The sequence below is a fragment of the Leguminivora glycinivorella genome, chromosome 10 (genome assembly GCF_023078275.1).
Source record: "Leguminivora glycinivorella isolate SPB_JAAS2020 chromosome 10, LegGlyc_1.1, whole genome shotgun sequence".
Taxonomy (NCBI): domain Eukaryota; kingdom Metazoa; phylum Arthropoda; class Insecta; order Lepidoptera; family Tortricidae; genus Leguminivora; species Leguminivora glycinivorella.
The window spans coordinates 14,942,514-14,967,534 of record NC_062980.1 but is presented as its reverse complement, the minus strand read 5'-3'; the positions used below and the strand labels follow the sequence as shown (position 1 = coordinate 14,967,534).

The 25,021-nt window shown below is 41.2% G+C and overlaps 4 protein-coding genes across 5 annotated transcripts in view; 2 read left to right on the top strand and 2 right to left on the bottom strand.

Moving 5' to 3' along the window:
* Nucleotides 1-342: 342 nt before the first annotated feature.
* On the bottom strand, nucleotides 343-12,934 carry LOC125230454 (DNA (cytosine-5)-methyltransferase PliMCI-like). Its single transcript, XM_048135592.1, is given in 12 exon segments — nucleotides 343-551; nucleotides 1,191-1,372; nucleotides 2,845-3,016; nucleotides 3,734-4,444; nucleotides 4,872-5,021; nucleotides 5,388-5,514; nucleotides 5,516-7,079; nucleotides 7,082-7,509; nucleotides 7,627-7,840; nucleotides 10,709-11,231; nucleotides 11,785-11,884; nucleotides 12,729-12,934. Coding segments are annotated over 12 exon segments (4,347 nt in total). The 5' UTR covers nucleotides 12,818-12,934; the 3' UTR covers nucleotides 343-464.
* A 252-nt stretch (nucleotides 12,935-13,186) lies between these two features.
* LOC125230544 (serine--tRNA ligase, mitochondrial) lies at nucleotides 13,187-15,988 on the top strand. Its single transcript, XM_048135725.1, has 4 exons — nucleotides 13,187-13,908; nucleotides 14,159-14,346; nucleotides 14,967-15,134; nucleotides 15,666-15,988. Exons 1-4 carry the CDS (start codon nucleotides 13,312-13,314, stop codon nucleotides 15,979-15,981), a joined length of 1,269 nt encoding a protein of 422 aa, XP_047991682.1. The 5' UTR covers nucleotides 13,187-13,311; the 3' UTR covers nucleotides 15,982-15,988.
* A 2-nt stretch (nucleotides 15,989-15,990) lies between these two features.
* On the bottom strand, nucleotides 15,991-17,666 carry LOC125230545 (KRR1 small subunit processome component homolog). Its single transcript, XM_048135726.1, has one exon. The coding sequence runs from the start codon at nucleotides 17,525-17,527 to the stop codon at nucleotides 16,484-16,486; it is 1,044 nt and encodes a 347-aa protein (XP_047991683.1). The 5' UTR covers nucleotides 17,528-17,666; the 3' UTR covers nucleotides 15,991-16,483.
* A 1,208-nt stretch (nucleotides 17,667-18,874) lies between these two features.
* Nucleotides 18,875-25,021, top strand: part of LOC125230550 (NFX1-type zinc finger-containing protein 1-like) — a 46,200-nt gene continuing 40,053 nt past the window's right edge. The window contains exons 1-3 of one of the 2 annotated variants that reach the window (XM_048135732.1): nucleotides 18,875-18,985; nucleotides 19,268-19,326; nucleotides 23,097-23,237. The gene's annotated coding sequence lies outside the window, so the exon portion shown is untranslated. Of the gene's footprint in view, nucleotides 18,986-19,267; nucleotides 19,327-23,096; nucleotides 23,238-24,150; nucleotides 24,176-25,021 lie in introns of those variants that run through there. The other variant, XM_048135733.1, reaches the window with a different exon arrangement.

Genomic DNA, 25,021 nt, shown 5'->3' with positions numbered 1-25,021 from the left:
ATCTGTACTGAAATAGTACATTACGATACAGGGGCGTAAAAAAGGAAGTTCGAAACGAGTGGCGATAAATTAAAACACGACCGAAGGGAGTGTTTTAAATCGATACGAGTTACGAATTTCCTTTTCGCACGTGTATCCTACGAAGTTTTTCAGTACAGATGGCACGCTGGAGTTTCGACCTGGCATATAATGAACCACTTCTCGCATTAGTGTGTAAAAAAAACACCATCTGTAGGTACTGAAAAATATTATAATAAAATCTTGTCCAAAGTATAAGCTTGGTATAAGCTGATATAAAGGACAATTAAATAGGATAGGTATTAATTAAGTCAACAAGTCATCTAGAATTTACAAGTCATTTTATTACAAAAATAAATCCTTACACGTATAACAATGGTGTTGATGTATATTTAAACTTAATTTCACTATCGCCATCTCATAATCTAATATAACAATAAGGCACGTCACGATTTCGTTGTACTGAGCTGGAATGCTTTCTTGATTTCTCTTCCTAACGCTTCTCCTAAAGGAGGGGGTACTGCATTGCCAACCTGAAAAAAGTAAAAATAATTAGTTGCCAGTTTCAATATCTCATTATCTGAAAAGAAGACAAGTAGTTAATGTAGATAAATCATGTTATATTATATTCCCATGGGTGTAAATCGTTTCTTTCACAAAGTCGCGTGTTTGGCTTGTATTATTGTTGTATTAAAGGTTGGATTTAACTAATCTGACCAGGGGCAATCTTAGACGCACTTTGGTTACCTATCAAACTGTTTTTGAGACGCAAGGTAAGTATAGTCCTTCCGTTTCTCTAAGGCAGAAAAGCCATAAAACTCGTTAGTAGTGTCCGGGAAGCCCTGGGAGCGCGCGCACTCTCGCACGGAGACGACTCGCGGTTGTTGCGGGTGTGTTGTCAGACTATAGCACATACCTGGCGGTGCTTGTCGAGCACGGAGCCCGCGAACACATAAGTGTCCGGGAAGCCCTGCGAGCGCGCGCACTCTCGCACGGAGACGACTCGCGGTTGTTGCGGGTGTGTTGTCAGACTATAGCACATACCTGGCGGTGCTTGTCGAGCACGGAGCCCGCGAACACATAAGTGTCCGGGAAGCCCTGCGAGCGCGCGCACTCTCGCACGGACACGACTCGCGGTTGTTGCGGGTGTGTTGTCAGACTATAGCACATACCTGGCGGTGCTTGTCGAGCACGGAGCCCGCGAACACATAAGTGTCCGGGAAGCCCTGCGAGCGCGCGCACTCTCGCACGGAGACGACTCGCGGTTGTTGCGGGTGCAGCACGCGACCTTGCTTGCCCATTGGCTCGGGGTCCGTCACTGTTGTGCTGAAGTAACCGTCCCAGGATAGACGACCTGAAGAAATTGTTATATTTATTGGTAAGGTACAGCGGGGCAAATCTCGACTGGGGGGCAAAGGTAACTGATCCATTTTTTCCATGTTTTACAATGGTTGCATTATTAAATATAGTGTTCACCGGTTATATATGGTAGGCGTGATCAGTGGATACATGTAGAACTCAACATCATAGTGTAATAATAATAATGGAAAAAAAAATGGATCAGTTACAATGGCCCCCCTTATTTTAACCTCTAGCGACCGACCATACAAAAAAATTGCCAATCAAGAATGCTAGAAAACAGGGCTGAATTTATTTTTGAAAATCGAAGGAATCAAAACAAAAACAACTCGTAGATTCAAATTTCATTGGAGGTATTTTGTCCTAGTATTACGACATTGAACCCCAAGAGGTTAAACCTGTAAAACGAAAAAGAAGTGTCTAGCGTAGTTAAGTAAGTAGTTTTCAAATAAATTTTAAACGACGAGGTGTTATAAGTTTGACGTGTCTGTCTGTGGCATAGTAGCTCCCGAACGGATGAACCGATTTAGATTTAGTTTTTTTTAGTCTGAAAGCTGAGTTAGTCGGGAGTGTTCTTAGCTATGTTTCATGAAAATCGGCCGACTATGTCGCGGTCGGGGGTTTTTTCAAAATTTTAATTTTGTGGTTTGGTTATAACGTTAGAGGTTGGTAGATGAAAAACATATCACTGGAATCACTGGTAGCTGGCCCGCTTACCTGCTTATATTGTACTCCTGTTGCCGAGATCCTGACGAATAATGGACCTCGCAGAAGTACCTGCTCTTAACCATAAAACATGCATGCATAACCAGCCCTAACTGTTATTAACAGTGATCGGAATCTTGGCGTCATCATAAGGTTCATTATTTCAAATACGTCAAACGACACCCAATTGTCCAATCTCTGGTTATTAACCATAGAGGCTTGCCCAGTTGTATCGATTCTGATTTTTTTATACTACGTCGGTGGCAAAAAAGCATACGGTCCGCCTGATGGAAGGCGGTCACCGTAACCTATGGACGCCTGCAACTCAATGGGTGTCACATGCGCGTTGCTGACCCATCAGAAACTTGTACACTCCCTTTTGCTGTGTTAAGCACACAGCAAAAAGGCGTGTACAAGTTCTAAGCAGGGTACGGGGAGCCGACGACTCAAAGGACAATAGACAGAACCAATTAGTTCCGTAGGTCCTCCTGTCATCAGAAAACCGCACCGTCGTTGAGCTCTGGCAGCCTTACTCACCGGCAGGAACACAACACTATGAGTAGGGTCTAGTGCTATTTGGCTGCGGTCTTCTGTAAGGCGGAGGTACATTCCCAGTTGGGCTCTGCTCTAGATTCGGGCGAGATGATATCCGCTGTGCTGTGCCCTACCACACAAAGCGGAATATCATTCGCTATGCCCTTCCTCCTCCCCAAGATGTATTGAATGTGTTTGTAAAAACTGTCTATACGATGCAGTTCTTACCATAGAGTCCAGCCCAGTTGTTGTGCCTGTTGGCAGTGTGCGGCAGACACCACGGGATGAGTGTGCTCTCCTGCCGGTCGGCCGGGTCGCACGGGCCGCCGCTGGCGCAGGCACACACGCCGCGCCGTTCGCCATTCTTGGAACTTTTGTCTATGTGACGATATTGCAACACCTAAAAAGAAATTATACATTTTGTAATTATAAATAAATTAATAAATAAATATTATAGGACATTCTTACACAGATTGACTGAGCCCCACGGTAAGCTCAAGATGGCTTGTGGTGCAGGTACACAGACAACGATATATATAATATACAAATACTATATACATGGAAAACATCCAGACTCGGGAACAAATATCTGTGCTCATCACACAAATAAATGCCCTTACCGAGATTCGAACTCGGGACCGCGGCGTAGCAGGCAGGGTCACTACGCGCTAGGCCAGACCGGTCGTCATTATGTTACATTTAAACACACATAATAATTAGATTACATTTTTTTCTGCATAAACGCAAATAGAAGAACATGGAACATGTTCGCATTCTGGCATCAACGTTCAGAAGTATGAAACCCTAAAACCTGCATGACATGAGTATTATTGCTCGTAGTAATCTATCATTTGTGAGTGTGCACGGAAAAACGTCCCACTTTGTCGATTGCTATAAAGCTGCTTTGCTTTATTCATATAAAGATACTCTAGTAAATCTCGCCTTAATGTGTAACCGACAAAGTGGGACGTTATACTAAACACACTCACTTTGTTAAAAAGAAAGAAAGTCAGTCGAATGTAATCCTAGAATAAAAAGAGTAGTTATGGTTACAAGGAAAAAAAAACATGATCGAGTCTAATCTAACTCTAGAAAAAACTATGTAGTACTTAAATACCTTGCATTTCGTCCCATCAGAAAGCGTAACCGATATATTCGGCAGGTCCCTCCAGTCGGAACCAGGCGTCGTCGGAATCCTGCTGATCCGAGCCACGATCAGCGGCGCCATGTTCTTACAAATATGGTCTCGAAGCTTCGCGTTCTCATCCTTACTCCTTATCATCCTCTGAAAGTGGCTCTCAGGCATGGATCCGTACTCTATCTCGATTTTACTGGCCCCGTTGCTTATATCTGGTAAGTCGCTCATAGCGTCACGGATAGTGCAAGTCCGTCTCGGGGCGGAATCGTCCCATTGGATGTTTGAGACGAAGCGCTTGCCGTCTATATTAATAGTTAGCGAGCAAGCGCGCCTGCTGAACACGTGAGTCGGCTCCGGGTATAAAGGAAGCTTGAATCCCGGCGCGGCCGCCATGATAATAAGTCGCCTCCGAGTTTGTGGCACCCCGTAGTTCCCCGCTTGTAAAACACCAAATGTACACTGATAGCCCATGTCTAGTAAAGTCCTCAGGGTCAGTTTTAAGACCATTCCTTTTTTGAATGCGACGAAATTGCGGACGTTTTCTAAGATGAAGTATTTGGGGCGGTAGTAGTCGCAGAAGGAGAGGTAGGTGGCGACGAGGGAGTTCTTGAAGTTGGAGTACTCGCGCGAGTTGAAGCGGTTCATGCCGGAGAAGCCCTGGCACGGCGGCCCGCCGCACATCAACTCCACCTGATCGAAAGAAGTTTTTGTACACAAATCACATAAATCACTACAAATCGAACATCACGAGCTTTTAGCCGAGTAACAAATTTCACCCATAACCCATATCATTCAGGAGCGTGTTGCAATCCTCGCGGACGCAGAACACCTAGAGTTGAGAGTGTATACTACACTTATTGTATGGAACAAGGAACAACCAGCGATAACATGTTGCTTGTCAAACGCCGTATAAATATGTCACATGCACTTATGGCTCTACAAATTAGATCATGACAGAAATTTTATGCGCCTGCAATTTTTCTCAATTAATGAAACTATTCATCGATTAATATATTTTTGTTGGTGACTGAACACATGGTGTTGTTGACGTAGAACGCACTTTGAACGTTGGAACTCTTGAGCGGTCAACTCACCAGGACGCGGAACGATAGCTTACTTACAAATTAGCCAGGCGGCCTGCAGTGGGCAACCGTAGTCCCGCGGCGGTGTGCGTGGCGCCGGCCAGAGCAGCCGCCAGCAGCGCGTTGCAGTCCTCGCGGAACACGGAACACCCTGGGTTATTGAGAGCGTAGGCGTGCGCTGCCGCCTGTAAAACATATGTTTTATTAATGTTATTATTGACAACTTACGTCTGACTGGAAACAGTAAATTTAAAATGTTAGCGGAGATAACTTCAAATCAATGTCGCAAAACGAGAAATCTCATCAAAAGTTGCCTTTTTAATATCTTAAAATGGAGATCAAAGATGTTAAATCTGGACATGTGATCATTTATATGTCGTGACTATACCAACAAACCGTATTTTCGACCACATTTGGGATAGATGAAGTAGCTATTATAGGCAGCAACTTTTAGAAGAATTTCGCCGAATTTGTGGGTTTTCGGGTTCCGAACCGGATGTCGCCGTTGCTAATAAAAAATGCAGTCAAATTACTAACGTGTATATTATTACCTCAACGTGTTCGACAGCCCAGCGACACGAAGCCACGCCCGCGGCGTGCAGCCCCGCCGACAGGCCGCCGCAGCCCGCGAACACGTCCAGCGTGCGCAGCGCCCGCGCCCGCGCCCCTCCTCCGCCCCCCCACCCGCCTCCGCTCGCCCCCCTTCCCTTTCCCCCTCCCCTTGCCTTTGTCCCTCCGCTCCGAGCGCCCGATACTCGCCGCGTACTCCGGCACGTCCGAGAACTTTCCGGAACCCTTATCATACGCTTGCCTAAAGTAGAATCTGTTCGGGTCTTTCGATAGCCACTCTTGATGGTCTCCCGGTATGTTGTCTTCGTAAATCAGCTGACACGGGCCCGCGACCGCGCTAAAAGGAACTTCCCGGATGTCGTCGGTCCAGTATACGAGATTTAAATCGCCGTGTCGGGCTTCGGGGAGAATATTTTCCGGTCGCAGGAGCAGACGAACTTTGAGCAGGATGTCCTGAGGCGCGACCAGCCGTTGATCCCCACGGGCGACCACCGCCGCTATGTGCCCTACGCAGAACGGTTCCCCCGTATCGACGTTTGAACCCCGTAAGTTGTTATCGCTCTTACGATAGTATTCTGTGTAGATAGACTCGTCCACTTTTTCTAACTTCACCCTATCGGGATTTAGCTCTTTAGTCTTTAGTTTAAAAGTGTCCGGTTTGAGGAATACACCGCTGCCCTTCTTGTATATGTGGTCCTGCCACGAGACGTAGCTCCATTCCGATCTATTCGACTCTTTCACGAATTCAGACTTCACTGCTAACTTCTCAAAGAGTTTCGGAATGTTCTTGCCGTCTCGCTTAGTCTTACGCTCGCAGGAGGGACAGAAGCGATGTTCGCGTAACGCGTTAGGGCACGCTGGATCTGCCGGTAAATCCTCGAAGCGCGCCGTAAATCGCTCGTAGTACTTCCTGTAGAAGTAAGTTTTGCCATCATCTTCAAATCCGTCGTCTTGCACCTCTTTCCCTCCCAACCCGAACCAGTCTTTAGGTATCTCTCGCTTTTCGACATTGGCTTTCCTTAAAATAGATGATAATGGAGCTCCATGGCAACATCTGTCTCCTAGAAAAACTTCTCTTGGATTACCTACTTCCCCTAAAACAGTGTCTGTCGCTCTTATAAATACTTCTGCATGGAAGAAGCCTGATTTAGGATTACTAATCTCCATCCACATATAGACAATTCTAGCAACCAAAGCTGGGATTTTCGCCTGAGCAGTTTCTACCATAACATAATCGCCGTTAGACAATTCTGATCCGTCAATCTCAACTTTATCGTAATAAACTTTGGTGGCATCAGCTTTGACAGGTTTGCTGATCCATTTGATTTTTCTGGTGCCCGAGCCGGTGAGTTTGACAGGCACGACGTCTTCGACCCGGTCGTCAAGTCTGTCAGGCTCATCATCCTCATTGTCCGAGTCATCGGCCTGTTGTACGGCCATGTTAGGGCACCTTCGACGCACACAAGCCTGTTTCGAGCGTCCCTGCCCGCCGAATTTGACCATAGCGCGACACGCGTTACACTCCCCACAATCCGGCAGTTGGCACGCTTCACACACTCCGCATTTTTTCCTTCTTAACACTAACTCATGGTTAGTTTTATCGAGTTGATCGGTAAAGAAGCTTTCGAAAGTTTTTCTGACCAATGGCGTGGTCGTCGCTTTTGTCCATGCTTTTTGTCTATCTTTTTATAATCGATTTTGGCGCGTATTTTCCGTTTGCCGAATTTAATACCCATGAGCTTGATAAGCTCGCGCATGCAAGGAAGTGTGATCAGTGGGGCTTCATCTTCATCAGCCTCTAAACTAACAACTTGATCACACACAAATTGAGCATGTTTATGCAACATCTCTTCAGTCATTTGTTTATCGCCTAACTCCGGAATAGTCGCTTCTCTTATAACCTCCAGAAGATCTTCGTAATTCGGCTGGAGGTAATGGAACTCTTCCAAGTATTCTACGACGACTTTACTGATCCATATTTTCTCGTATAGGTTGTTCATTAAGGGCGTGTACTCGGGACTAGGGTTCATGAGGTTGTACTCTCCAAATTCGGTAGATAGAGTGATGCAGTTCTTGCTACCGCCATCAAAACCATGAATAAACCTGGAAATACATCATTTTTAATTATTATTTTTTAGCCTATATAAGGCACCAAACAATCATACGGCTGTAGCTTATGGACGCCTTAAAGAGATGAGCTATATAATGAAAGAGATTTACCATTCAATAATAGGGCCAACATCCTTAACTGGTACCGATTCTTCGTCTATCTCCGGTGACTCAGAGCATATAGACTTCAAATAGCCGGACATGTATATGCGCGCGTCGCTCTCAACTAGGCCTCCATCTATAGGCACGAGATGGCCCTCTCGGTCGAAGATTGAGAAGCCGGTTATGTTTGTTTGGGGCCGCTCCATGATGTCACCTTCGTCACCTGTAGAAACCATATTTGTCCTTTACAATATGCTTACTTTATCTTAACAAGAAAGGATTAAAGGTTTAAAATAGAAAAATAACCCTTTAGGCAGTGTCTCCACTTAGGCGTCACGTGTCTCGCGGCGCGCAACGGACGTCTCCGCCACGCCGCCTGAATGTAATTCAAAAAACGTCTCCTCAGTACATTTTGTATAGGAAAGACGCGCCCCCTGGAAATGTACTGAGAGACGTTTTTTGAATTACATTCAGGCGGCGTGGCGGAGGCGGCGTGGCGGAGACGTCCGTTGCGCGCCGCAAGACATGCGTCTTATAAGTGTGGATGGTCCCTTAAACACATTTTTGGGGATAAGTCAATGTTTTCTATGAAACAGCAGGTTTTTCGTTCCGATTTCGGCCATAATCATCATATTTAGCTGCGTCATTTTACTCTTATTAATTTTGGATAGATATCAGCTTCATCAGTTTGTGAATATTACAAATCCGATTACGATTATTTTTCAATTCTTCGTAAAAAATCAAAGATAATGATAGACAAATGCTACAGGGCGTTTGTATCGTCGGTGGAGGATGCGCTCCGTGACGACGTTAAAGCCTTTTGGCGATATGTAAAGAATAAGAAGGGCCACTCAACAATTCCGCAAAGAATGAGTTACGGCAACACCTTTGCCGACGACTGCTTAGGAATATGCAATCTTTTTTCCTCATACTTTGGGTCGGTTTTTGAGCCTGTTATGTCTCCTAACTCTAACTCTTATACCAACTTTTTAAAAAGTAGCTGTAATATAAGCAATGATTCTTTGTGTAGCATTACTATTTCGCCAGATAATGTCGCGGAAAAAATTAAAGAGTCGTTGGATAAACATAAAGGCTCAGGACCTGATGGTATTCCCCCGTCTTTTGTCATTTCCTGCGCTAAAGAGCTTAGTTTGCCACTCAGTCTACTGTTTAATAAATCTATACAGACTGGTACTTTCCCAACTGCTTGGAAGACTGCGTACATTGCTCCTATTCATAAATCGGGTGATAAGCCCTGTTGCGAAAATTATAGGCCCATAAGCATCCTGTCTTGTATTCCAAAACTTTTCGAATCACTAGTCTACACACATATTTATAATCATTTTAGTACATTATTTTCTGACAAACAGCACGGTTTTGTAAAAAATAAGTCAACGATTACAAATCTCTTAGAATATAAAAACTTTATATGTACCAGTTTTGCGAATAGGGGACAGGTTGATTCAATTTACACAGACTTTTCTAAGGCCTTTGATAAGGTAGATCACTATATACTTTGCGAAAAGCTTGCGTTTTACGGGATTCACGGTAGTTTGTTTAGGTGGATATGTTCGTACTTGAATGAGAGGAGTCAGCTCGTTGCTATCAATGGTTCAATTTCTATCCCCATGTTAATTACCTCTGGGGTGCCTCAGGGCTCGCATTTGGGGCCATTATTATTTGTCGTATTTATAAATGACTTAGCTGATAATCTATCTTGTTCTTCACTCTTTTATGCTGATGATTTGAAGGTGTTCACGAAGGTACATAATATCCGCGACTGTACTCAGCTACAAACCGATTTGCGTACCATTTCTGACTGGTGCCTTAGTAATCGCATGTTTTTAAATGTCAGCAAATGTTTTGTAATATCGTTTTCTAATAAAAAGCAGAAACTTTACTACGACTACGAACTGCACGGTCAGAAATTGGAGCGTAGGTCGGTTGCAAAAGACCTGGGTATTTGGTTCGATGAACAGCTTAACTTTCGGTACCACTACGAGTACATAACTAAGAAAGGCAACCAAATGCTCGGTTTTATCCTTCGTGTTACCAAAGACTTCAAAAAACCAGACAGTCTTCTCTGCCTATTCCAGAGTCTCGTCCGTAGTGTTCTAGAGTATGGCTGTATCATTTGGTCTCCTCATTACGCTGTGCACTCTGGCAACATTGAGCGAGTTCAAAAGAAATGTCTCAGACTGTTATCCTATCGGTATAAACCTGACCTTACAGGTCTGAGTTATGAACAGAGACTACAGTCACTTAACCTCCTCTCCCTTGAATCTCGTCGCCGTCTACATGACTTTTTATTCTTACATAAACTGCTACATTATAATGTTCACTCTCCTAGTTTATTATCCCTAATTACTTTCAATACTCCTCGTTTTAGAACCCGTGCTCCTAAGATTTTTGCCCTTCAGGTCTACAAGAATAATACCTCTTTCTATAATCCGATGGTTAGATTGTGTCGTCAGTATAATGATTTGGTCTCAAAATATAACGATGTCGATATCTTCAACTCACGGTTTGCCGTATTCAGGAGGCAAGTTGTCAAGGTTCTTGGCCATCGTACACCACAACAACAACATAACTAGAATTGATGATTTAATTATGAATTGTTTAATTTATTTATTAATTTTAATATAATTTAAAGTGATAAAAAAAATGTAATTTGTAATTTTAGGATAGGTTTTAATACTCATTTATATTTTTTCTTGCTGTGCATACATGTTTTGGACGGCATTCTTATTTGAGACCTGTAACTTGTAGCTGCTATAATAATGTATTGAATGTTGTCTGTTTTGTGTGCCTTATGAATAAAATAAATATAAAAATAAAAATAAATCCAACTTATTCCTTTACAAGGATTTTTTGTACAAGAAAAAAATTTGGACCAGCCTTCTTTAAATTGGAATCACAAGTTTAGTTGACTCAGAAGGCTCAAAACTACAATACATGGAATAACTGCCATGAGGTAGAACATCTACAAGGTCTACAGGGCCACCCAGCAGGTGGGCTGATCATTTATCACATTAATTCAGCCCAATAAGTGCCAACTGGGAGTACAATGACAAAAGCATGATTTACTTACCAGCAGCCAAAACAAGTTTCTCATTAGTCAAAGCTATAAATTCTTCCACAGCATCCTGTGGGTGTCCTTGGAAATATATAATGTCAGAATTATTTATAAACTGTCTGCAGGTGTTACATCTCTCCATATCAGGTTCAGGAAGACTGCTTTTCTGATTAGATTGGAGACCGCTCTTTTCATCTTGACCATCTGTCTTGTCATCATTTTGATTTTCATCATTATCAGTTTTAATAACACCATTTTTGCCATTGGGTAAACTTTCTTGAGCATCAGGAGTATCTTTAAGTGTAATATTGATGTTGTCTTTAGGTGTAATATTCATGTCAATTTTATCATCAGATGAAGTTAGATCATTTGGCTCTTGACCATTATTTTGACTATGATTTTCATCGTCTAAACTGATGTCTTCATCTTTGATTGGGTTGGATTCAGCATCAGTTTTAACATCTTTGATATCAGCTACACACTCCACATCATTTTCATTACCATCAAGTGATTCATCCAAGTCTGTTTTCAGCTTTTTCTGTACAAAAATATTAATTGTTGATGAAATACTCCTAAATGACTGATAAACATAATTATAAATGATCTCAATTACCTACTTGATTGCTAAGTGGTACTGGAACTTGAGAAGTTTCATGTGCTCTGCCTAAACCTTTTGGGAATACAGGTATGTATGGGTAGGTAATTAGGTATAAATCATCAAGACCTAATTGATAATAATTATAGATATATACCAAGTACAAGTTCAGTTGGGCCCAAAAGAGGGTTAGTAATATAAGTACTACAAATTTTTTGTAGCTCTAGTTACCAGCTGTCACCTTTATTTTACTAGTAATAGACCATCCATTGAAAATTTTGAAGCAATTGAGTGGGACATTTGTTATAATTATATGGTATTTGATATCTCACTTATTGTGCTCCCACACTGGGCTGTTATATAACATTTATAACAGCCAGTGTGGGAGCACCATTAGATATTTCTCTTTGTTGCCATTTTTGGGGGGAGGCTGAGTAAATTATTTTATTTCTAAAGTATTAAGTGTGGGTTTTAATGAAAATGGTTTCTTACTCACAGGAGTAAGTTTAGCATCTCCTGATGGACTCCGGCCTCTCTTCACGGCCAGCATACTGGTAATGGACAGCTGTTTCCCATTAGATGACCTTAACTTTGCCCTGTAATTACAAAAACAATAAAAATATATTGTGATTAGAGATCGAAAGAATATTCGGTATTCGGCAAATTCAGCAATTTTTTCAATGTTCGTATTCGGCCGAATAGTTCGGTTACATTGCCAAATATTTTCTGAATAAATAAAGTTAATAAATAGCATAAGTTGTTTTGTAATTCGTTGCATAATGACATCTTATTTCAGCAATGTGTTAAAATATAAAATACAATAATTTTGTAAAAACGTTAAAATAATGTATCTGAATCTTAAGAAACAAAAACCAAAATTTTCTTATGCACTAAATTATAGGAACATTAGTAAGATAAATGTATACTTATTACCGATAATTGAAACCGAATATTCGGCCAAATGTTCGGTTCGGTAACAGCTGAACCAAATGTTCGGCTGAATATTTGTATTCGGCAAAGCCTGTATTCGGTCCATCTCTAATTGTGATACTACAGGCGTTGAATAATCAAAAAGATACACGGGTACTTAGGAGGCCACATTATGAAATATAATGAAAAACGCTGACTTAAGCTGACATAGTAATCATATCTTGGATCTAGACCTCTCTCTCTTCCTCTTTATAAGAATTTTCCATAAGTATTAATTGCTGTTCTTATACTATAATCGAAGTTTCCCAGTACAATAGTGTTGGGACTAGAAACCCCATTAATCGTCAGAAAGTAATCGCTTTTCATTGCATTTTTAAACGTTGTTATGATATGCAGATTGCCTTTCTTAGCTAATTTTACTATTGTTCATTATGAGGCAGGCGATCAAGTGGTATTTATTTAGCACAATACATGCATGAAATACGAAATTTATTATCCTTATCGACTTACTTGCTTGGTGTGGTTTTTACGTTCTTGTTTGATTTAGGACTGCCACCGTTGTCATGATTTTTCTGAATAATATTCGCCTTGGAAGGCATGGTTTCCTAAATACTGCAACCACAAGTGTGAACTGGAAATGTACATGTGAACAATACAAATAAAATTACAAATTTCAACACCGTATTTATTTTAATCTTTAATCGTACATGTTTTGTAAAGAAAAGGCGCGAATGTGTTTTGACAGCACCTAAGCCACCTAATGCCAAAATTAACCACAGACTAGGGAGACACGCATGTCTTTTCTGGGGTAGTCGGTATGATAAAACGTGGATAAAATCATATTAAAACAGGCTGACAACATAAAGCACAAAAAAGCGTTCGGATTTCACCTATCAAGAATAAAATTTGGAAATCTATTATAATATTTATAATATGATTGAATTTTCGAACGCCCGACGAAGTTTTGACACTGACCTGCCAGGTATAGCTGAACATCTTCTTCAGATCTTCTTAGTAGTTTGTGAGCTGAACCGAGGACTGTTTGAATGTTCATGGATTTGTAATTCTATTCGCAAATTTCAAAATTTCTACAATGATTAGACGAAAACTAATATCGCTGTGCCGGTCCAACTATAATAGACTGTGTTCTTCTATGACCCAGCCAGATATCGATTTAGGATACTACTGTGATGTAAGCAACTCCTCCGAGGTTAAGCAAAACATAAGTTCAAGAAAAGGTGTTGGAAATATAGATCGCGTTTTAGATATTTATAATCGCCTGAAAGTTATAGATGTGGCCGACGAAACCCGCGACGCTTTGAAACAGGAGTTGTACCGGGAGCTTAGTAAATTGCCGAATAAAACTCACCCCTCTGTCCAAGGACATGAAGACGATCCTATAGTAGTACATGAGCTCAATAAAAAGCGGGACTTTGGAAAGCACTCCCCACTTGAATTTAGTGAAATTACACGCCTTATGAACCTTATGAGGACAGATAAATTGGGCCAAACTTGTGGACACAAGAGTTATTACTTCCTTGGTGAACTAGCTGAATTAGAGGAGGCGCTAATCAAGTATGCAGTTTCATACTTGATCAAGGAGAATTTCAAATTGGTTTCTGTTCCTGATATTTTACCCAAAAATGTTCTCGAAAGCTGTGGCATGTCAATAAACAGTGATAGGACTCAGGTATGTTTTTAGTTTTGTACTAGACTCACTTCCTATATTTTTATTGATCTGAATCTTCACATGTATGTGTGAGCTGGGTAACAACACAATGTTATGGTACTTTCAAACTGATGTGTTGATTGACCATGTAGGTGACCATAAAAACTGAAATAGTGTTTGCATTTTTTATAATTTTCTCTGTGAAGAGTTTGTATTGGCTTGTTAGTGCTAAGGTTAAAAGTAAGAAGTTGTATGTTTTATTTTTTTACAGATATACTCCCTAGATCCTATTCATCATGGCCCAGACTTATATCTCTCTGGTACCGCAGAGATGTCACTGGCTGGGCTGCTCATGAACACTGTCCACTCCAGCACAGACCTTCCCCTGAAGCTGGCAGCTGTGAGCCGATGTTTCCGGGCTGAGACGTCTAGCATCATAGATGAGCGGGGAGTCTATAGGTACAGTTACAACTGAATTTACTCTACAGTTCTAAATTATATCTAGCTTATTAAACATTTTTTACAGCCAATTGTAGAATTTTCAATTAGTTTGTAAGCATGCCTGTGTACTTTTATAATGTACCTGTGTTCAAACTTTTGAATAAACATCTTTATTATTATTATTTATTATAATTTATGCTAGTAATGCAACCCAATGGAGTTATCTGAGTTATAAACTTGATGTACAATTTTTTAAGCTTGTTTTGTATTGTAGTACACATAATCCTATAACCCTGTCAGATCACATATCATAGAGCTAGAAAATGTACATAAATTTAAACTCCTATTACTAGCATTGCAAGTTATAGTTATCCATACTAATATTATAAATGGGAAAGTGTGTGTGTCTGTTTGTTTGTCCGTCTTTCACGGCAAAACGGAGCGACGAATTGACGTGATTTTATAAGTGGAGATTGTTGAAGGGATGGAGAGTGATATAGGCTACATTTTGTCTGTTTCTAACGCGAGCGAAGCCGCAGGCAAAAGCTAGATTTTTTATGAATTAAACATACTTGGTTCTCAACAAGATAAGATTTCTGTACATAGATAATCAAGTTTACCTCTTATCTCTGTTCTAGAGTACACCAGTTCACAAAAGTGGAAATGTTTGCTGTTACCACACCACAGCAGTCGGAGGAGATGCTGGAATACATCAGGACCATGCAGGAACAAATGTTCATGCCCCTCGGATTCAACATGAAAGTGCTGGATATGCCACCGCATGAGTTAGGAGCTCCTGCTTACAGGTTTGTGTAGCATCATGTCTAAGTATTTGAGCAAAATGTTGCTAATGGTAATATTTGAGAAATTAACCACCAATGAAGTAAAGGTAGGTTAAATTGTCAAAACGGAGGGTTTAATGTTTAAAAGAGACGGCAGTCTCTGCACTGTGACGTCTGTGACTTATTTTACTCTTGATGACAATAATTCTCTATATACTTGATTCTCTTTGTTTTTATGAGTTTTATATCTATATGGAAGCTTTGATCTAATATTACTTTAAATTGAAGTGACTGTGTTTTTGCAAAAAGCCCTCAGTGTTTATTTACAGTATGGACTATAATTACATGACAGAATGAATATATTAAGGTTCATGGAATTTTCTCCAGCTAGAACCCCTAAGACCGGAAACAATGGAAAAACGTATAAAAAATCTAATACGCGAAAATGCTTATACTGGCTTGCTTGTGCTAAGGTTTTTATTTGAATAATATATTTGAAACATAATAATTCTTCATTGTGACAGCATTTTTTATCCAAATTTTTTTTTTCTTCAGAAAATACGATATTGAAGCTTGGATGCCAGGCCGAGGAAATTACGGAGAAGTTTCAAGTTGCAGCAATTGTACAGATTACCAATCAAGAAGACTGAACATCAAATACAAACAGGACAACACAACAAATTATGTGCACACATTGAACGGGACGGCTTGTGCAATACCAAGGATGCTGATCACTTTACTTGAAACGCACCAAGACACAAAAGGCAAAATATTTATTCCGGAAGCTCTTCAACCTTTTATGAATGGAAAGAAATATATCACAAAAAATACTGCAATACCAGATTTAAAGTTGACAAAGAAAACAAAATAAAAATATTTTAATACATTTTTTTTATTTATTTATCCAAAAATCTGTCTTTTCTTAAAACTAAGATTATAATTATTAACACTTCCATCATTTGCCTCAGGCTATTTCTTTTATAGGTGACAAAGTAGTGTATTTTGTATGAATGTAAAAATATATTAATGTCTACAAGGTTCTCTATATGAAATAGTAATTTACATGCCAAATTTGAAGTTATTTCTTACAATGAAAAGGCAGTATGTTCTGTTAATGTAGTAGCAGCAAATCCCTGATGTGAGTGATTTTCATAGACAATGAAGGTAGGTTTTGATTTGAGATTGTGTGCACAAAGTAAGGTAGTTGTATAAACCAGTCTGTCAATGCGAATCTGGACCAGTACATGTGCTTGGACTAACTGTGAGTTATAATAGTCATATTAGTAGTAGAGCATTTTCAATATAATGGTCCACATCAATTAAAAATTCCCTATATTTTGTTGTAATAAAGAATCAGCAACTTTTTTACTTTACTATTGACCATTATCCTGTGCCTTAGATTTTTTCAGTCCTTTGTGCTGTTTAGAGAATTTCTTCATTTTAGCCTTAAACTGTTGGATATCCACTGTTGTCTCTGTGGATGTAGATGGTGCAGCAAATTTTTCTTCCGGTGGAAGGAAGTCCTTCTGCCGCTGTTCCGCACGAGCCCGCTTATTTTGTTCTTGCTTCTCCTCTCTGGCATGCCTCTTCTTAGCCTTCTTCTGCTCGTCCTTGAGGAAGTACTCTCCAGTAGCCAGCTCCTTGTCAATCTTGCTCTCTGCTTGCGGCGGTGGGAATGGGGTGTAAGGTTTCTTCTCAACTTTCTTTTTCGGCTGTTTCCTTGGCACATTTTTGCTTTTAAATGTTGGCAGGAACCTGTCCCAGCTTTCATTTTTTAGTCTAGGATCTTTCATTAGTTCTCTCTTAATCATTAAACTTTTTATGTTATACATTGGGTGGATGTTTTTCATAGTATCCTCTACTATGCGTCGGACTTGAACTAAACCCTTGTATGGGCCCACAGCGGACACAGTATTGCCTTGCACAAGGACGTAACACTCGGTCAATAATTCGATAGACTTGAGGGTGACTCCATTTGGTCCTATCAATCGCTGTCGTCTCTTCAGAAATGTTTCCTTCTTTCGCACAAATGAGTTTATTTTAATAATGTCACATCCTATTTCGTCCTCTAGAACCCTAACTGCCTGCTCAAATGGAACGCTTCTGGATAGCAGCTTCATTAAATCTCTTGCTTTTATTATTATATAAGGGTCCCAAGTCTTTCTCGTAGTTTTCACAATAATGCTACCTTCAATAAGGTCCAATTCGGCAACAATGTGATGTTCTTTTAACACTTTCTGCACGAGAGGCCAGCATTCTTTAAGGTACTGTTCACGATATTTGGGAAATAAGGTTGCAAATTTACTTTCTTCTAACAGACCATGAGGGTTATCTTCAGGGGTGAACTTGGGTATTTTCATAGCCCATGCATTATCGACGGGCCCCGTGTCGGCAACTTCGTTGTCTGATTCTTGCATGTTAATATTTGTTCTGTTGTTATTTGGTTCAAAGTTACTACGTAGAAGAGTTCAGAAAAGTAAAAATGTTAGACAAACATGACAACGATCGTAGACATACATACACACGAGCACGAGGGAAGACTGGAATGAGAATGACGTCTGTCACTGTCACTCAACGTAACGAAAATACCATGCTAGGCAACATAACGGAATAGAAGAGGAACACGCTTTATAACTTTGTTTCCAAAAAAGGACCCTGTACAAAATCAGTAGTTCAATTTTCTTCGGCGATTAGTTTTATAAGTAAATATATTATATAAAAAATATATTTCGTATATTGCTAAATTAAAGTTCCTATTTTTAAGCTAGGAACACACTACGCGGACGTCCGTCGTAAATCGACCGCGGACGGGAATCTGGACAATGGAAATACACATAACCGTGCAAACTATCGGTCGACGGACGCGGACGTGGCCTTGAGCGCACGGACGTCCGATCGAAATCTGGCTCTCTGGATGTTTTGTTCCGTGCACACTGATAGGTCGCGGTCGCGGTCGTTTTACGACGGACGTCCGCGTAGTGTGTTCCTAGCTTTAAGCTAGGAACACACTACGCGGACGTCCGTCGTAAATCGACCGCGGACGGGAATCTGGACAATGGAAATACACATAACCGTGCAAACTATCGGTCGACGGACGCGGACGTGGCCTTGAGCGCACGGACGTCCGATCGAAATCTGGCTCTCTGGATGTTTTGTTCCGTGCACACTGATAGGTCGCGGTCGCGGTCGTTTTACGACGGACGTCCGCGTAGTGTGTTCCTTGCTTTAATCTAATGTTACCAGAGATAAAACTACCTTCAGACATGCGTGTAAACATTGTAAAGAAACTAAAGAAAAGTTGGAACACACACAATTATATTAGCATAATAAGGACGAAATTGAATATTTCACACATTTAGATCAACGAAGGAACCTAAATTATGCATTATTGTCATAATACTTATTAATAATAATATACTTAACCAAGTCTGTCAGTAAATAAGAACAAAGAAAACTATATGCATCCTTTTCTTTAGGGTGCTAGAGAAAAGGATGCCTATAGTTTTCTTAGTTCTTATTTACTGACAGACTTGTTTGACAGAATATATACTTTCAGGGATCATTTTAATTTTTTACATTGGTCACACTCTTCATGTACAGTATTCGGGGAATCCACTTGAATGAGCCATTGCTGCTGAAAGTAGCGCAACCAAAGGGATTTTTAACCAATCAGCAACCACAATGGGAGTTTGAGTACAATTTGTACCAATCATATATACTTGCGTGTCTAGATTATTTTCGTGCTAAAATCCTGTGAAGTACCAGTACCCGTTCCAGTGACAAGACAAGACTGACTGAGGCTGACAGAAATATTTTGAGATTTGCATCAAGAGGACGTGATCGTTAAGTTAGTTGGAATTTGCTTTGTTTATTAGGTACGTATAACTTTACAATAATCAGGGGGTACAATACAAATAGGTTTTTCAACTGAGGTTCCTCCCTCACTAAAGAATTTCATCTTGTTTGAGTCTTGAATTTTGTACATAAGCAAGTGAATTGACTATTGTGTTATTCTCATTAAAATTAAGATAAATGTTTTTCCTATTGATGGTTTAAATAATTTTAGTTGTACATTGATAGTTTTTCTTATCATATTAACCTAGTACTTTTTATCTTTAAATGTATATTTACTTAGGTACCTATCCTTTTTCTTGCAGATCAGTTTTTAAAAGGCGTCCTACGTAAGGGACAGAAATGAGTGACTTTGGCGGTCCAGGTAATTTGTTTAACATTTTATACTCTACCTGTCTTTTAAATTATTATACATACGTACTTTTCCCTGTAACTTTAGATTCCATCGTAAAACATTGGGAAATTCTTAACCAGATAAAGTATGTGCCTAATAATTATAAATTAAATTAACGGATTGAATTTAATTGTCAATTTCCTATTTCTAGGAAAATACTTATACATATATATATAGAGATGGGCCGAATATTCGGCATATTCGGCAAGTTTTTCAATGTTCGTATTCGGCAAAGTCCCTATTCGGCAATGGCCCATCTCCAATATATTATATACAGGGTGGAAAAATCGAATGCCACATGGATGGCAACTACCTTAAATATTGTAAATAGCACATTTTGTGTAAGTCCTTTGTTTTTAAAAACAATATTCACAAAATCGCTTAGTCGGGACTCGAACCGGTCAAATGTGACAAAAAATAACGTGCCAAATTTTCGTTATTTTGTTATTTAGAGAAAAATGAACCTTATCAGTAACGACAGTAACCCTTTCAATCTGCATCATAAAATACGGCACGTTATTTTTTGTCGAGTCCCGACTGAGGCAAGCGATTTTTCATAAATCCTTAAATGCAGAATTTATTGTTTTTAAAAACAAAGCAAAGTCTCCCTTACACAAAATGTGCTATTTACAATATTTAAGGTCAGGCCATTGATGTTGACATTCGATTTTTCCACACTGTATATACCTACCCTGTACCCTACAAGTACTTACATACATTCTGCAATTTCTGCATCCGGTTATCTTCTAAATAACAAACTTGAAATTAAATGAACAATTGATTGTTTAAACATACCGCCCCTGTATCAATTACCGCGAAAAGCTAACAATGTTAATTATTTATGTTCCTTTAAGTATGACGTAGGTACAAAGTTGATCTATGAAATGAATCGTGTTGTGTTTGTAATAACGCTTATACAATTGGTAGTTGGATGCCTACATAGTAACAATGTTGATACTTTGTATCACGGATGAAACAATTAGTACAATAATGACGTAAGTACCAGTATTTATAAATGTTTTATTTATCGATTACCCAGTTAGTTCTATCGACCTCTTACTAAAGTTATCTTTGTTAATATACATACATATAGGTTTTGTATGGACGACTTTCGAATACCTACTTACTAAGAGAACGGGTAATTATGTATTTGTAATTCCTATATAATATTGTCATAGGTTTCGCAGTCTGACATCGGTTTAGAACAATAATGTTATTATAAACATACTTACTATAGTGAATTATACTATTACGACGTTATCACTATAGGGACAAATCTAAAGTGGGTTCTAGGGGGTTCAACCCCCCACTTAGGACTAGAGACACCAAACCCTATGCCAAGTTGGCAGAACACTGTCCAAACTTCTCCTTTCTCTTTTTGATAGATATCCCCAAATTGTGTTATTAAAATGGAAAAAAAACACGCTCGTTACGCTCGCGTTTGCACTTTTATTCTGTATGGCACATTTGACTCGAACCCGACCCCCTGAACTTTTCATGCGGGCAAGCACGCACGGTCCCGTGATAAAGCCTTGCACGTCAGGCCGTCCTTTTCGTGCTATTTGTAAGTGCGATAGGGACGTATCGACGCGATAAGGATTATCACACTAACTAGTACGCTACGCCCGCATATCTTCGTGGTTGGTTATCATCATAATTGTCCCCATGTCACACCTGTACGGGAAGCATGGTCGCGCGATAGACGATAAAATATCAGGCCGTCCCTATCGCACTTACAAATAGTGCTGGATGATAAGTTGCTTAAGAACGTATCGCGTAGCTAGATTACAATTTTATTAATGGAAGAACAATGGACATAATATTCTAATATCTGGGCAACCGAGCTTCGCTCGGTTCTGTTTCGTATCCTTGACATGTGTCGCCATCTAGTTCAAAAATGAATAGTACCTACATCGAGCGAAAGAATTCTCAGCCTTAACAACACAACTACTCCACACGAGATGGCGCGCATTTCGCCACAAAAAACTCAAATAGTGTATTTTTCTATTCGTTTTAGCCTTGACCTGTGTCGCCATCTAGTGTTTGCAATAAATAGTACTTACATCGACCGAAAGAATTCTGTCTTAACAGTACAACTACTGCACACGAGATGGCGCGCGAAGAAAAACGCATGAAAACTCGAAAATTCGCGTTTTCCGGGACCTAAGGATAAGTTAGACCGATTTTTCACCCCTAAAAACCCCCACATAACAAATTTCTGCGAAATCGTTAGAGCGGTTTCCGAGATCGTCAGTGTAAATAAATATATATATAAATAAATAAATATACAAGAATTGCTCGTTTAAAAGTATTAGATTACTCTATGCAAGCGCGGATCCAGCTTCGTGCCCAGGGGGGGGGGTCACGTGGTAAAGGCCCGGGGCTCCAGGGGGGGGGGGGTCACGTGGTCTATTTGTATGGCCAACTTAGGCTCCAGGGGGGGGTCATGACCCCCATGACCCCCCCCTGGATCCGCGCATGACTCTATGGAGTCTATGGGAAGAACTGCATTCCCATTAAAAAGTGTAAAGGCCTGAGTGCACGCTCATATTGGGCGTGCAGCGGGGCGGGCGTGCGGTGTGTTGACAACATTTGATTTTTTTATAATGGCTGAAAATTAAAGTCTATTGCTAGATTAGGGCTTGCTACAAATTATTTTGGTGACAGATTCCAGAGCGTATTCCATATCTGCTCAATAGCTTACCTGAAGCCATCCGAAGTGAAAAGCACCCAAACAAAAAAACTATGCTAAAAAAACATTACCTAAATATATTACAATAATTTATATTATTTATTATTTAAGAAGTTCAACGACTTTTCTTAAAGATAGTTGTTATGTTTATGTAATTGAGAGACTGTTGATCCCACAGACAAACTCGTTCTGTTCCAGAGTTTTGTGGGACTATATGTTAGATATAAGTTTGTCACTGTATTTTAATAGCAATAAATAATAATTAACAGCTTTTAGCTAAAACGCGTGACTCAGCTCACGGGTCTCGGGCCTAGCGCGAACGCAAAATAAATTGCCGCTTATGAATCCGGCAACGGAGTTGAACAATCTTACGACGATGGCGGAGTTGAACAATCTTATGCAATATTTTTCTGTTCATATTAAAAATAAATATATGTATTTAATTTACTAGTTTGTTTTGGAGGATTCAAATTCCGGGTTAAAAAAAATCACAAAATACGAAATCACTGAAGAGCAGAAGTATAAAGTAGCCAACGAATAATAAATCGTGACTAAATAGAATTTGCCATATTACTCTAAAATATATATCCTAATAGATGGATAGAAAAAATCATTTCTTGAGTTTTTGTTAAAAATACCGCGTGAAAGATAAGACGGCCGCTTAATCCGCCGCAGTTAAAAAATATTTCATACAAATTGTATGGGAAAAGTATTTCGCGATTTGTGACTTTTCTAGCCGGAATTTTTTTTGGTCCCATATTAAGCTTTTGATCCTGGATAGGAATGGGATCGATTGGCGTCAAAAAAAAAGTTTGTCATAAATGCCCATTTTCTCGCACCCTGTATGTTTTTTCCAAAATATGGGTCTCTTAACTTTTTGAGTACTATTAAACACCATACTAAAAATCAGGGGTAAGAAAACTGAAATGTTGTCAATTGAAGCTCATACAATACAAGTGTCCAGAGTCGACGCAGTGTGACGCCCGCCCCGCCGAACGCCCCGCACCGAGCATCCACTCAGGCCCTTACACAATGCTTTCTTGTCTAGGTCCTTCACGGCAAGGCCGTGGAGGCAACGGGAATAAACGTCCATGGCGGCAGAGATCTCACGACGGCAGGGGCCGCGGCGCGGCGCGCGGGGGCCGAGGCCGAGGCCGAGGCAGTGGCGCAGGCCGCGGGCAAGTCAACAGTAAGAACTGCTCAGTATACTGTCTAGATATTCACGGTTACCAGGAGCAACGGGAATAAACGTCCATGGCGGCAGAGATCTCACGACGGCAGGGACCGCGGCGCGGCGCGCGGGGGCCGAGGCCGAGGCAGTGGCGCAGGCCGCGGGCAAGTCAACAGTAAGAACTGTTCAGTATATATACTGTCTAGATATTCACGGTTATCAGGAGCAACGGGAATAAACGTCCATGGCGGCAGAGATCTCACGACGGAAGGGGCCGCGGCGCGGCGCGCGGGGGCCGAGGCCGAGGCAGTGGCGCGGGCCGCGGGCAAGTCAACAGTAAGAACTGTTCAGTATACTGTCTAGATATTCACGGTTACCAGGAGCAACGGGAATAAACGTCCATGGCGGCAGAGATCTCACGACGGCAGGGGCCGCGGCGCGGCGCGCGGGGGCCGAGGCCGAGGCAGTGGCGCAGGCCGCGGGCAAGTCAACAGTAAGAACTGATCAGTATACTGTCTAGATATTCACGGTTACCAGGAGCAACGGGAATAAACGTCCATGGCGGCAGAGATCTCACGACGGCAGGGACCGCGGCGCGGCGCGCGGGGGCCGAGGCCGAGGCAGTGCGCGGGCCGCGGGCAAGTCAACAGTAAGAACTGCTCACTACTGTCCAGATATTCACGGTTACCAGGAGCAACGGTAACATATGTTGATGGCGGCAGAGATCTCACGACGGCAGAGGCCGCGGCGCGGCGCGCGGGGGCCGAGGCCGAGGCAGTGGCGCAGGCCGCGGGCAAGTCAACAGTAAAAACTGCTCACTACTGTCTAGATATTCACGGTTACCAGGAGCAACGGGAATAGACGTCCATGGCAGAGATCTCACGACGGCAGGGGCCGCGGCGCGGAGCACGGGGGCCGAGGCCGAGACAGTGGCGCAGGCCGCGGGCAAGTCAACAGTAAGAACTGCTCACTACTGTCTAGATAATTCCCGGTTACCAGGAGCAACGGTAATAGATGTTCATGGCGGGAGGTATCTTACGATAGCAGAGGCCGTGGCACAGGACGCGGGTATGTCAATGGTAGGATCTCAACTTCTCTCCTGTTGATTACTGTTTAGATACTTTACGGCTAGTACTAAAGATCTCATGATGGCAGGGTCCGAGGCATAGCGCGCTGGGGTCGAGGCCCCAAGTCACTGGTAAGAACTGGGTGCGTAGCCGAATAGCACAAACGCTCACGAAACGCTCACGAAACGAAACGCTAGTAGATATCTATCTCTATCGCGCTTGCGTATTGGCGCGACAGAGCCAGCGGCGTTTCGCTTTCGTTTTGCGTCGGAGAAATGCCATTCGGCTACGGGGCCTGGTGCTCAATTGCTCATTACTGTTTTAAGTGGCTAGAATAGTCTAGATACTTCACAGCTACCACGAGCCATGGCAAGTGGCAATATATGTCCATGGTGATGCAGATCTCATGACGGCAGGGACCTAGACGCAGGCCACAGCCTGACACTGGTAAGAACTCATTGAATTTGAACCTCTGATCACCTGTATAGAATACGACCCTGATGGCAGACGATGTCAAATCTAATCTTTAATAATATGATAATAGTTGTTTTCCCCTCACTAGCTCGGAAACACGTGTTTTGTCCTTTAATACCAGCGGGTAAAAACGCATTTTATCCACTAGTGGGTAAAGTAATTTGAACTTGAATAAAGTCAAATTAACTGCTTTAAAATTGATAAAAGTAGGTGAATCTAGTAATAAAGATGATTTACCACCTATGGAACTAGTGGAAGCAG

Coding starts and splice junctions, on each gene's coding strand:
- LOC125230544 (XM_048135725.1), top strand. CDS start 13,312: ATGATTAGACGAAAACTAATATCGCTGTGCCGGTCCAACTATAATAGA. Junction 13,909..14,158: donor TAAACAGTGATAGGACTCAG/GTATGTTTTTAG, acceptor ATTTTTTTACAG/ATATACTCCCTAGATCCTAT. Junction 14,347..14,966: donor GATGAGCGGGGAGTCTATAG/GTACAGTTACAA, acceptor TCTCTGTTCTAG/AGTACACCAGTTCACAAAAG.
- LOC125230545 (XM_048135726.1), bottom strand. CDS start 17,527: ATGCAAGAATCAGACAACGAAGTTGCCGACACGGGGCCCGTCGATAAT.